Here is a 13,722-nt window from a genome sequence, read left to right as displayed (position 1 = left end):
CTCCACACAATCCCGTCTCTGAGCTCTACAGGTAGTTTGTTCCTCCTCGTGGCTTGGTTGTTGCTAAGGGCCTTATATAGACAGGGCTGTGCCTTTCCAAATCATGTCCAATCCACTGAATTTACTACCGGCGACTCCAATCAAGGTGGAGAACCATCTCAAAGATGATCAGGAGAAATGGGAGGGTCTGGAGCGAAATGTCAAGTGTCACAGTGAAGGGGCTGAATACTTATGTCCAGGCGAAATTTCAGTTTTTCCTTTTTAATAGCATTCTGTTTTCACTTTCTCATTATGGGGTATTGAGTGTACACTGATGGGGGGGGGGACTTGATTTTTTTGTTATTTTAGCACAAGGAGCAACAGAACAAAATGTGAAAAATGTTGAAGGGTCTGAAGATTTTCTGAACGTCTCTTTAACATGCAGCCTCTGTATAGACAAGAATGTATAATCACTCGGGATCCAGAACCTGCTGAGTCATTATAATGCAGGTTATAATCTACGGCTTCACCTCATAGACCCTGCGGAAGGAGGAGGCCAATCCTCAAGAAGATTCAAAGGATCCTCCATTGAATAGTGATAGACTTACCAACTTTCTCCTATACTCTGTGTCATTTATGGCCACTGTCGAGATCTCTGTTTGCTGTCAAAAATTGGAAACCTCCTTTTGCTGACATGCAGAGGCTGAAGACCTGGACATGGAACCGTTATATCCAACCAGTGTTTCTCTAGTGGTTGCAAACCAACAACTACCAGCATGCTCTAGCAGGGTATGCTGGGAGTTGTAGTTGTACAACAGCTGGAGAGGCACAGGGCTAAAAAAAAGTCAGCGAATGTGAAATCTCACTTCATTGTGAATTTTGCTGCTTTCACATATCTTTCAGTTCGTGTTTACTCCGTGAACAAGCAGGCCAGAGGAGGACGGATCTCATTAGGACATTGTTCCAATCATGACATTTAGAAGGTCTTATTACAGTTTTGTATTCAATGTCCAAAGAGTAAGGACACTGGACTGCAGGGAAATCTCCGTCCGACTAAGCTTATCTGATAGACCACAGGACAGGAGGGGTTGTCATGGGGGCCCACGCAGGACTGTAATGTCAATCAGCGTACAGGAAGTAAACATTGAAAGAAAAAGTCTACAGACTGATGTGGCGGCCATTACAGAGTAACGATATTGGACCTCTGAGAAATCTTGATGAATTTCCTTCTCCAACAGGAGGAGTTGTCATGGGGGCCCATGCAGGACAGTAATGTCAATCAGGGTACAGGAAGTAAACATTGAAAAAAAGTCTACAGACTGATGTGGGGTGACAACCCATGTGGTGGCCATAACAGCATTACAATGCAATGACACTGGACTGCAGGAAAATCTCACTCCAAAGCTGATCTGCCGACTACAGGACAGGAGGAGTTGTCATGGGGGCCCATGCAAGTCTATACCGTCAATCTGCACACAGGAAGGAAAACGTTTAAAAATATCTAACGAGGGGGCGACAACCCACATGGCGGCCATAAGAGCGTTAGGAGAGAAATCTGGATGAATGTCCCTCTCCGACAGGAGGAGCTGTCATGGGGGCCCTGAGGCAAAGCAGCTGCAAGACTGAACTGGAAAGAAACATTGACAAAAGTCTACAGACTGATGTGGGGTGACAACCCAGGTGGGGGCCAATACAATACAGCACCCACAAAGGCTGTCACCCGGCTTTTCCAAATTATCTAGGGAGACAGGATCGGTGGACACGTCGCTGAATTATTGTCATTCAGGACTCTAGGAAAGCTGGGTGCCATCACCTGTGGGAGATCTAATGGCGGCCATTAGTTGTCACCCAGCTTTCCAGGGAACTGATAGGAAACACTGACAGATAATGCTGACTGACATCTACAACATGTCCATTACCAGTGGGTTATGCATATATTATATACATACTCATACCTATCTGTCATGTCCCTGTGTATACACCCTGCGGGCACCCACCTGCCTGTGTCCGCTCTGGAGGACACTCACCTCCCCTATGGTCTATGGCACTGCAGTCAGTATACGGGCCCCCATCTTTCTGCAGCTGTTGACGGCTGATTTCTAGCTCCGCCCCCTCACTGCCAGAGCCAGGGCGGAGCCTGAAGGCCTCAGAAGGGCGTGCTTACGTCATCACACTGCGCCGGAAGTGGATCCGTGCTTTTAGTGCTGTTTACACGCAGACCTGAGGATCGGTGTGGAACTGGAAAGTAAAATGCCATCCGGGAGAAACTTCCGCAGACGCAAAGCCTCCAGCTCCGAAGAAGAGGAGGAAGATGAAGAGGTGACCAACGAGGTTAGGTCAGTAAGATCCTTAAAGAAGGGATGGGTCAGTTGCCCATAGTAACCAGGCAGATGCCAGCTCTTTTGCAAACTATGGTTGTTTTGGGAAACTACAGGGTCTATGTACCCCCCCCCCCCCCCCCCCCCCCCCCGCCCAGTCAGAAGAAGACCCTCATCCGTTACCGGTCACATGACCACAGGGTTTGTGCAAATCGCCAGGAAAGGGCTTCGCTCAATGACCGCGGTGTCCTCTGTGCCTACTTCCATTCAAAAAGGGGTTGTATTCATGAGAGGACCCCTTTAAAAGAGTTTTCCCATGACGGATGTCCCACCAATCACTAGAACAGGGGTCTCCACCCTCAACTCCTACTCGCTGCACAAGATAGAATGGAGGGCGCCAAGTCCATTCAGCGTCTATGGGGCTGTCGGAAACAGCAGAGTACAGCCATGGCAGTATTCAGTCAGCCCACTCCCTATACATTGAATGGAGCGGCAGGGGGCCACCGGACGCCTCTGAACCGTACATGTGCATCTCTCCTCTCCAGGGGACACAGGATTTCCATTCTCGGAAATCACAAAGGGCAGGTGGTCTTCTCATCAAACAGGACTCTATATCTCCATATGTGTGTGTGTATATATATATAATCTGCACTGAGCATAAATGTAAACGCAACACTTTTGGTTTTGCTTCCATTTTGCATGAGCTGAACTCAAAGATCTGAAACATTTTCTACAGACACGAAAGCAGGGCTCGACAAATCCCGGTCGCCATGGCGATCAGGAATTTGGTCCTGGCGCTTGGGTATTTGTCAGCCCGTTTTCAAAGGTGAGGGGGGGGGCGTTCTGTCCGGAGGCAACAGGAGTGGAGATGAGCGCCTCCATTGTGGAAGCGCTCATCTCCATATTCATCTGTATCGCCGTCCTCAGGATGAACGGTGCGGAGGAGCAGGGGAGAGGCGTCTCCCTTGCCCGTTAGGCCTGTAGCCTATCAGAGGCCGGTGCAGGCGGCGCGATGACGTCATCGGGCCGTCTGAACCGTACAGTGCGGGACACAGGCCGGAAGAGGCCTGCATCGCATCACTGACAGCAGCATGGAGGTAAGTATATGAGTTTATTGTTTTTATTATTTATAATATACTGTGGGGGGGTGGGCACTATGGGGCCCTATATACTGGCACAACATGGGGGGCACTATGGGGGCCCTATATACTGGCACAATATGGGGGGCACTATGGGGGCCCTACATACAGGCACAACATGGGGGGCACTATGGAAAAGAGTGGAAAGAGCACTATGGGGGCATCTACTGGGGGCCCTATGGAGAAGTGGGGGGGGAGCACTATGGGGACATCTACTGGGAGCCTTATGACGCGGCTCCGTCTGGCTCCTAACTTTTTTAGCTGGCTCCTAGATTCCAAGGAAATTTGTCAAGCCCTGCACAAAAGACCCATTACTCTCAAATATTTTTCACAAACCTGTGTAAATCTGTGTTAGTGAGCACTTCTCCTTTGCCGAGATAGGCCACACCTGTGAGGTGGGATGGATTATCGAGGTGCTGATTAGACAGCATGAATATTGTACAGGTGTGCCTTAGACTGCCCACAATACAAGGAAACTCTGAAATGTGCACAGTTTTGCCTTACTGGGGGGGGGGGGGCACCATTTTCCTCACGCAGTGCAACACATCTCCGTGGCATAGAGCTGATCAGGTTGTTGATTGTGGCCTGTGGAATGTGGGTCCACTCCTCTTCAATAGCTGTGCGAAGTTGCAGAATATTGGCAGGATCTGGAATACGCTGTCATATACGCCGATCCAGAGCATCCCAAACATGCTCAATGGGTGACATGTCCGGTGAGTATGCTGGCCATGCAAGAACTGGGATGTTTTCAGCTTCCAGGAATTGTGTGCAGATCCTTACAATATGGGGCCGTGCATTATCCTGCTGCAACATGAGGTGATGTCGTGGGTGAATGGCACAACAATGGGCCTCAGGATCTCGGCACGGTATCTCTGCGCTTTCAAAATGGCAGCAATAAAATTAACCTGTGTTCGTTGTCCATAACATACGCCTGCCCATACCATAACCCCACCGCCACCATGGGCCACTCGATCCACAACGTTGACGTCAGCAAACCACTCACCCACACGACGCCACACACGCTGTCTGCCATCTGCCCTGAACAGTGAAAACCGGGACTCATCCGTGAACAGAACGCGCCAGATGCCATCGAATGTAAGCATTTGCCCACTTAAGTCGGTTACGACGACGACCTGCAGTCAGGTCCAGCCCCCGATGAGGACGACGAGCAGATGAGCTTCCCTGAGACGGTATCTGACAGTTTGTGCAGAAATTCTTGGGTTATGCAAACCGATTGTTGCTGCAGCTGTCCGGGTGACTGGTCTCAGACGATCATGGAGGTGAACATGCTGGATGTGGAGGTCCTGGGCTGGTGTGGTTACACGTGGTCTGCGGTTGTGAGGCCGGTTGGATGTTCTGCCAAATTCTCTGAAACGCCTTTGGAGACGGCTTATGGTAGAGAAATGAGCATTCATTGCACGGGCAACAGCTCTGGTAGACATTCCTGCAGTCAGCATGCCAATTGCACGCTCCCTCGAACGTTGCGACATCTGTGGCATTGTGCTTTGTGATCAAACTGCACATTTCAGAGTGGCCTTTTATTGTGAGCAGTCTAAGGCACACCTGTGCAGTATTCATGCTGTCTAATCAGCACCTTGATATGCCACACCTGTGAGGTGGGATGGATTATCTCGGCAAAGGAGAAGTGCTCACTAACACAGATTTAGACAGATTTGTGAACAATATTTAAGAGTAATGGGTCTTTTGTGTATGTAGAAAATGTTTCAGATCTTTGAGTCCAGCTCATGCTAAATGGGAGCAAAACCAAAAGTGTTGCGTTTATAATTTTTGTTCAGTGTGTGTGTATGTGTGTGTATATATATATATATATATATATATATATATATATATATATATATATATATATATATATATATATATATGTGTGTGTGTATATAATGTATTTTATGTCTTGTGTACCTGCAGAATGAAACTTGAAGAAGCCAAGGAAGTGCAGAGTCTACGAAAGCGCCCCAATGGTGTAAGGTAAGAGCGATAATTCAGTGCAATCCCCCCTCATCTAGCACAAAACTAATATTCCTATTAATACATGATGTAGTTTGCCTGTCAGTGAAGGGAAACGTTCTCCTTTACATCATCCTGATCTAATACTTCTCACAGCTGAGGTCTTGCTACAGTTGTATCTAATCTAAACAATCCTCTGTGAGATAAGAAATTTACCTGCGCTGATACATTGTACCAGATTATCAAGCCATTGGCTACCTGATGTCACTGAAGTGTTAATCTGGGGGGTGCTTTTTTTGTGCAATCATAGATTTACTCATAAAATGACTTACTTCTCTGGGATTTGTCTGCAGCGCTGTCGCTCTATTGGTTGGAGAAAAAGTTTCAGAAGAAGAAGTGCTGGTGGTAAGTACATGTGGTGTTAAAGCCTCTGTCAGCAAGATCAACCTACTGCGTGGTAGGGCTCATCATGCTGATTAAAACGATACTTTTCCTCTGTCTGTACGCTAAACAGCTGCAGAGATATATGCATTTTATATATATATATGCAAATGACCATGTTGGAGCACATGGGGGCGGGGCTGAATCTTTGGCGCACTGCTTTGTAACACCCCTGTACTCTGCACACTCCCCTTGATTGACAGGGCTAGACATCATGTACATATCATATACACCACTTACTATAGCCTTGCCATATTGAGAATAGAGGTTTTCTTTACTTAGAAAGCTAATACATATCACTGGTTTATTCACAGGCACAATATATAATTATATATGTGCACATGGTGGCGGTTTTTTCCATTAAGTCAGTGAAAAGCTGTTTAGGGTTCACTCCTTTTAGCCAGGAATTACACAGATTTGGTATGGCCCCCCCCAGTGAGATTTCTGACAAATGTATGATTTTTTTTTTTTTAAATAAAAATAAATAAATAAAAAATGTCGTGCTCCCCCTCACCCGCTTTACCCAATGTCGGAAAAAGTGGAATAGGTGCTTTATAAATATAGAGCGCGTTCTGAATACCATATTTTTCCAATGTATTTGCACCAGATAATTGGCGTAAATCATTGATAAATCTCCCCCTATACTTCCCTTCATCTAGTACAGGCATGGCCAACCTGCGGCTCTCCAGCTGTTGTAAAACTACAACTCCCACCATGCCCTGCTGTAGACTGCTAGCTGTAGGCAGTCTGGGCATGCTGGGAGTTGTAGTTTTGCAACAGCTGGAGAGCCGCAGGTTGGCCATCCCTGATCTAGTACATGATAAAACTGGCTACCTGCAGCCACCTCTAGGGGGAGCTGAGTGCAGAACAACTTATACAGTTGAAATGGATGGAAGCTATTAAAATCTCTATTGCAATGAGCTCCCCCTGGTGGTGGCCATAGGAACAAGCTGTGGATTTAAGTTGAAAACAGAGGATGGAGTTCAGTGTTGGGTCCCCTCTCACCCAAGCCCCATTCCAGTCACGTGGTCTCCATGGTGGATATGCCACTGATTTTAGCTGCCTGCAGAACAAACATGGAGACAAGGCTTTCAATTTACTATTCATTCTGTGTGACACGGATGTATTAGAGGGGTTTTCTGAGTGTTTAATACTGATGACCTATCCTCAGGATATCTGATCAGTGGGGGTCTGACACCTGGCACCCCTAGTAATCGGTTGTTTGAAGAGGCTGGCGCGCTCCATTGAGCATTCCAAGCACAGCGCCATACATTGGATAGTGGCTGTGCCTGGTATTGCAGCCCAGGCTCCTTCACTTGTATGGGACTGCGCTGCGCCTAGGCCATGTGACCGATGACCGTGATGTCACTGGTTTAGGAAGAGGCAGCAGCTCTCACTGGAGCGCCTGGCCTCTTCTAACAGCTGATCATCAGGGGTGCCCCCACCGATCATCATTATCAAAATCTCGGACAACCCCTCTAACTTACAAGTGTTTCCCCCAGAATGTATCCATGTCCTTATGGAGCACCATGGGTAGAAAGGAAATTATATACGGAATAATGCCCCCTGCCGTACATTATAAGAATATTACACGTCACCAAGAGGCTGAGTACATTACTACTGCAGGAAGTGATAAGCGGCGCCGCTGTATCGTTGCTCATCTCTGGATAGTGACTGGTAATACATCAGCTCCAGGACGAACCGTGAGGTTATGTTTCTGACTGTTGTCTCTTCATAGGATGATCCTTTCAAAATCAAAACTGGAGGGATCGTGGATATGAAGAAGCTGAAGGACCGGGGCACGGACAGGTACAATCCTGTGTAATGTGTAATACCGTGTGTCCGGAGCCGGGGCCCGTCTGACCGAAATCATTCTGTTTCCTTCTATAGACTTGCAGACGATGAAGACCTGAACCTGGGAACCTCGTTCTCTGCAGAAACCAACAGGAGGGATGAAGATGCTGACATGTAGGTGTAGTGCCGGGCGGTGTGATATGTTGTAGGAAGCTGAACCTGGGTGATGTTGGGGGTTGTCCTCCACTTTCTGGCAATGGGTAGTTTTCATGGACGTCAGTGGAAATATTCTATTAGTAACATCAACGTAAACGTCTCATTCTGACGTCAGTAGCTGATGATTGTACAGAGATGAGCGGCACTATCAAGGCGCTGCTTATCTCCTCCTGCCATACCAGTCTGTCGCAGATTAATTTTGCAGGAAATTTAGTCTCCCGTGCTGAGCACTGATTAACTGACAGTTAGTGTTCCCTCTCTTTAAAACTAAACAAAATAAAAATACACCCCTCAGCTGCTGCAGAACCTCATAATACACACCTCAGCTGCTGCAGAACCTCATAATACACACCTCAGCTGCTGCAGAACCTCAAAATACACACCTCAGCTGCTGCAGAACCTCAAAATACACACCTCAGCTGCTGCAGAACCTCAAAATACACACCTCAGCTGCTGCAGAACCTCAAAATACACACCTCAGCTGCTGCAGAACCTCAAAATACACACCTCAGCTGCTGCAGAACCTCAAAATACACACCTCAGCTGCTGCAGAACCTCAAAATACACACCTCAGCTGCTGCAGAACCTCAAAATACACACCTCAGCTGCTGCAGAACCTCAAAATACACACCTCAGCTGCTGCAGAACCTCAAAATACACACCTCAGCTGCTGCAGAACCTCAAAATACACACCTCAGCTGCTGCAGAACCTCATAATACACACCTCAGCTGCTGCAGAACATCATAATACACACCTCAGCTGCTGCAGAACATCATAATACACACCTCAGCTGCTGCAGAACCTCCTAATGCACACCGCAGCTGCTGCAGAACCTCCTAATGCACACCGCAGCTGCTGCAGAACCTCATAATGCACACCGCAGCTGCTGCAGAACCTCATAATGCACACCGCAGCTGCTGCAGAACCTCATAATGCACACCTCAGCTGCTGCAGAACATCATAATACACACCTCAGCTGCTGCAGAACATCATAATACACACCTCAGCTGCTGCAGAACATCATAATACACACCTCAGCTGCTGCAGAACATCATAATACACACCTCAGCTGCTGCAGAACCTCATAATACACACCTCAGCTTCTGCAGAACATCATAATACACACCTCAGCTGCTGCAGAACCTCATAATACACACCTCAGCTTCTGCAGAACATCATAATACACACCTCAGCTGCTGCAGAACCTCATAATACACACCTCAGCTTCTGCAGAACATCATAATACACACCTCAGCTGCTGCAGACCTTTATTTAAAAAAAAAAAAACGTCTGGCAGAGTTTTATATCAACGATTGGTCTGGAATCTCCCCTTACACTTCAAAAAGAGGTTCTGCAGTAGCCGAGACATGTATGTGAACTGTATATACGTGCTCTGCCTGCAGCACAGAACTCCTTGGTGACTTCTGATAATATTATAATTTACATGGGGGGGGGGGCATGTTCGGTGCATTATCATGTCTGGCACAAGTGCTGACCGTGACGTCTCCTATTTCAGGATGAAGTACATCGAAACAGAGCTGAAGAAAAAAAAAGGAATCATTGAGAATGAAGAGAAGAAGGTGAAGCCAAAGAGCGCAGAAGATTGCTTGTACGAGCTCCCGGACAGCATCAAGGTGTCGTCCGCCAAGAAGACGGAGGAGATGTTGTCCAACCAGATGCTGAGCGGGATCCCGGAGGTGGACCTGGGCATAGAGTAGGTGGTCGCTTTACTCTGGTTTTGTCTTATGCGGGAAATCTCCGCAGTAATGACAGCCATATCTTCTTAATTTCCAGTGCAAAAATCAAAAACATCATCTCCACGGAAGACGCCAAGGCCCGCTTACTGGCCGAGCAGCAGAATAAGAAGAAGGACAAGCAAACTTCCTTTGTGCCCACCAACATGGCCGTCAACTACGTGCAGCACAATCGATGTAAGGTTCGGGTGGCGGGTGTATGTTGGGCCCCGTCCTGTGTTGTTGTTTTTTTTGTTTTTTTGCCTTCTGACTTTCAATTTAACCCCTACAGACAAGGTACCCTAACACACAGAACCCATCACTACCAAATACCCCTGCTTGTGGGGTAAAAAAAATAACCCAAACCTTCTGAGGTGCAACATCTTCTAAAAAGCACCCATAAGGGCAAAAGCTTGTTCATGGCTTTCTAGTACAAAGGCTGTGTCGGCGAAACCTACTTACATGGGGTTAAGCTGCAATACCAGACATAGCCTATGGTCAAAAGTGGCGCTGTTTCTAGAAAAGGGGGCCGTAAATGCTTCCCTTATTCAAGTTATTGAAGACATTTTTCCCTTTCTCCTCAGTCTACCAGGAGGACCTCAACACCCCTATGAGACGTCACAAGGAAGAGCCAAAAGCTCGTCCCCTGCGAGTAGGAGACACCGAGAAGCCAGAACCTGAGAGTGAGTATGAGCCGACATCAGAGGCGCACAAAGCGAGGGCTGGAGAGCGCCACGAAATGACACTAAATATCCGGGACAGTCGGACATTTTGCAACATGATTGAAAACTGTCTGCACAATTTTGGGTCACAATGTCCCTTTAAGGGTCCATTCACACGTCCGTAGAATGGGTCCGCAATTCTGCGGAACGGGTGCGGACCCATTCATTCTCAATGGGGATGGAAAGGATGCGGCCTGCACACAGTTTGCTGTCCGCATCCGCATTTCCGGAGCGCGGCCCCCGATCTTCCAGTCCGTGGCTCCCGAAAAAAAATAGAACATGTCCTATTCTTGTCCGCAATTACAGACCAGAATAGGCAGTTCTATGGGGGTGCCGGACGGATGTATTGCAGATCCGCAATACGCTACGGACGTGTGAATGGACCCTAAAGGGGTTGGCCACCTTCTATGGTTTTTTGGCAGAGCCCCCATCCTAAACAGACCTTCAAAAGGAAGCCTATTTTCTTCCCTAACGCTGAGTCCCGGCTCCTTCGCTCCCTGTCAACATCCACTTTGACGCCTCTGCAGCCAGTGACTGGCTGCAGTGGTGACCTGACCCCCTTGTGTCATGTCACCAACTAATATGACACTGGGGGGGAGGGGGGGTCAGGTCACCGCTATGGCCACTCATTGGCTGCAGAGCGGATGTTGACAGTGGGAGACATGAAGGAGCCAGTGGCGGAGAGCAGGTAAGTTTGCTTCCCTTGGCAGGCCTGGCCAGGTAAAAATAACAAAAAGTTGCCAATCCCTTTAAGGACGCCAGCTATTCCTCCTCATACACCTGCATCCTTAATTCCGAGGAGCATGCATGTGTTCCCTGTGAGGAGAGAAGACAAAGCCATTGTCAGACTCCTGGCAGTGGCTGATCTCCCATGAGGACATATTGAAATGCCCGATCCAGCAGATAAGTTGGCACACACCATACACATAAGATAACCGGCGAGTCGGTGGCTTTGGCTGACTTTACTCTTCTGTGTATGGGGGAGGGGGGGTGGGGCTCAGACGCGCACACGGATGATCAGTTCTATATGTAAAACTGATCTTCTCGCCCCTTCCTCTTCAGAATCTCCTCTAAATCGCAAGCGTCCATCCAACGAGAAGGCCACAGACGACTATCACTATGAGAAGTTCAAGAAAATGAACAGACGTTACTGATGCCGCCGTCTGGAAATCTACAATACGGCGTAATAAAGCCCGGACGTGGCCGCCAGTTACCCCGGAGCTGAGAACAGAACTCTTTACCTTCTTTTCTGACACCTTGGAGCTAAAGACTTCTAAGGGTCAAGGCCGTCAGTGTTATCCGTGGACCAATGTATCTGTATTTTAAAGGGTTTTTCCAGGTGTCCTCAGGAAAGGTCATCAATACCTGATTGGCGGGGGTCTAACACCAGGGACCCCTGACGATCCGCTTTATGAAGAGGCTGCAGCACTCCAGTGGCCTCCTCACACCTTACCAAGCACAGCGCTGTCCATTGTATAGTGGTTGTGCTTGGTATTGCAGCTCAGCCCCATTCACTTGAACGGGACTGAGCTGCGCGGCGCGCCTAGGCCACGTGACTGCTGGACGAGGCTGCACACCGGCGGGCCCTGGTCTCTTCATACAGCCGGTAGTCGGACCCCCACTGATCTGATATGGAAGAACTTCCCTGAGGACAGGCCATCAATATCAAAATCTCAGGCAACCAATTGTATTGATTCTTACCTGTTGTGTATTTGGAGCAGGGACACAATTAAACAATCTCTTCTCCATCTTGGCTATGACTTTACAGCAGTCTTAGGAGCGGGCAAGAATTGAAGACGTGGTTAGGTACATAAAAAATGTGAAAACCGTTTCTCAGTATCTTATTTCGGTGCTGAGATATGAGCTCTAGAAGCTACGGGTCCAAAGCCTGAGGCTGCACTACTGAGGGATTCTGATGACAACAGACCTAATGTTGATAGAGATACATAAATCATAGATGCGCCAATCCAGGTCACCAAAAATATGTACACGGTCTTCATGTCAGTGCTGTACCTAAGATATATCAGAGGGGGACTTGTCGTCCCTGAATCTCTCAGTAGTGCAGCCTCAGGCTTTAGGCCTGTAACTTCAAGAGAGCATATCTAAGCTTAGAAAAAAGCTATTGGGAAACGGGTTTCACATTTGTAATGTAGAAACTGAGTTTTGTCCAGCAATGAAGGGGCGTTCAGACATAATGGTAGCTATTACTGTCGTGCCACATTTTTGTACCAATATATGTGTGAATGGGCCTAAAAACTGTACATGATGTGGTGTGATCAGGGCCTGCTCGGTCCAGGTTTTACCTCTAGCACCTATCGGGTAAACAGGTGTTGCATCTTATAATTCTGTGATGTGCCATTCCTTTATTATTCCTGCTAGAAGTTTCTTAATGAATTGCCAGCAGTTTGCAGTAAAGGTCCAGGTGGATGTTACCAGTTGGAGGAGGGGGGGTCCTGCACAGTCTGGCACTGGCAGCAGTGATTGGGTAGTGTTGGACTATGCAGGGACACACCCCCATCAGGAACACCCATCTGGGCCTTCAATGCAAACTGCTAGAAGTTCATTCATAACTGCAAAACAGAGGGGATAAAAACATTAAAAAGTGATTTAAAAAAAACAAAAACATGCAGTACCAGGGAGCAGCACTAGATGGCGATGTGGAATCTTCAACTTTTCTATTTTGGTTTCCCGTGTATGTTGTCTGCTAATAGTGAAGGGGGCAGGACGGAGTTAACCCTATTACCTCTTGTGGTACAAGTTAGTTGCAGAAATTTTAGTGACTGAAAAGCTCTTCCATTCATTCATATATGGGGCTGTTTTGGCAGCAAGTGCGTGGATTTCTGCAAATCCCTTTCAAATGAATGGATCCGATATTCAGTCTCGCAAATTTCTGCAACCAAATCCGCTGCGCGTGAAGCCGTCCTCATGAGATTAATGTAAAAAAAAAAAGAATTCTAGTGGCTCTCCCGTTTTGGTTTCCGGATATAGGTGCGCTGTCATCGGACTGCCCCACAGTCTGTAGGTGCAGAGTAATATTTCACAGATGTTAACAGGCGCTCAATCGCCAGGAACTGTACCGAAAACAGATATTTATTGTATCAAAAATATAAATAAATCAATATAAGCAAAAATATACAGACCTTAAAAAAATTATAAAAAGTACACAAAAGTCAGTTATGCGTTTTCCTGTCGGACGCAGTAAAGGGCAGCGGACTGCTGGTGGCACATAGGACGATAACTGAGGAGGACAGGGATGCGTCATGGTCAGGATGTACAATGTAGTGCGCAGGATGATCCTAATAGCTATTTCATCCAATAATCATGTGAATCCAATTTAAAAAAAAACGTCCTTTTTGTATCCAGAAGAAAATCAATGTTCATTCATTGTAATTAATCTGTATCAAGCTGTGATTG

The 13,722-nt window shown here is 47.4% G+C and overlaps 2 protein-coding genes across 3 annotated transcripts in view; one reads left to right on the top strand and one right to left on the bottom strand.

The window, feature by feature from the left end:
• USP20 (ubiquitin specific peptidase 20) overlaps nucleotides 1–2,107 on the bottom strand; it is a 31,201-nt gene extending 29,094 nt beyond the window's left edge. The window contains exon 1 of one of the 2 annotated variants that reach the window (XM_040404787.1): nucleotides 2,007–2,107. The gene's annotated coding sequence lies outside the window, so the exon portion shown is untranslated. Of the gene's footprint in view, nucleotides 1–1,976 lie in introns of both variants that reach the window. The other variant, XM_040404789.1, reaches the window with a different exon arrangement.
• A 53-nt stretch (nucleotides 2,108–2,160) lies between these two features.
• C8H9orf78 (chromosome 8 C9orf78 homolog) lies at nucleotides 2,161–12,061 on the top strand. The gene is made up of 9 exons (XM_040404830.1): nucleotides 2,161–2,315; nucleotides 5,363–5,422; nucleotides 5,755–5,806; nucleotides 7,581–7,651; nucleotides 7,733–7,810; nucleotides 9,370–9,567; nucleotides 9,648–9,784; nucleotides 10,171–10,269; nucleotides 11,371–12,061. The coding sequence occupies exons 1-9, from the start codon at nucleotides 2,230–2,232 to the stop codon at nucleotides 11,460–11,462; spliced, it is 873 nt and encodes a 290-aa protein (XP_040260764.1). The 5' UTR covers nucleotides 2,161–2,229; the 3' UTR covers nucleotides 11,463–12,061.
• The last annotated feature ends 1,661 nt before the right edge of the window (nucleotides 12,062–13,722 follow it).

This window comes from Bufo bufo, chromosome 8 (assembly GCF_905171765.1).
Source record: "Bufo bufo chromosome 8, aBufBuf1.1, whole genome shotgun sequence".
Lineage (NCBI taxonomy): Eukaryota > Metazoa > Chordata > Amphibia > Anura > Bufonidae > Bufo > Bufo bufo.
This window is presented reverse-complemented; position numbering and strand designations above follow the sequence as displayed.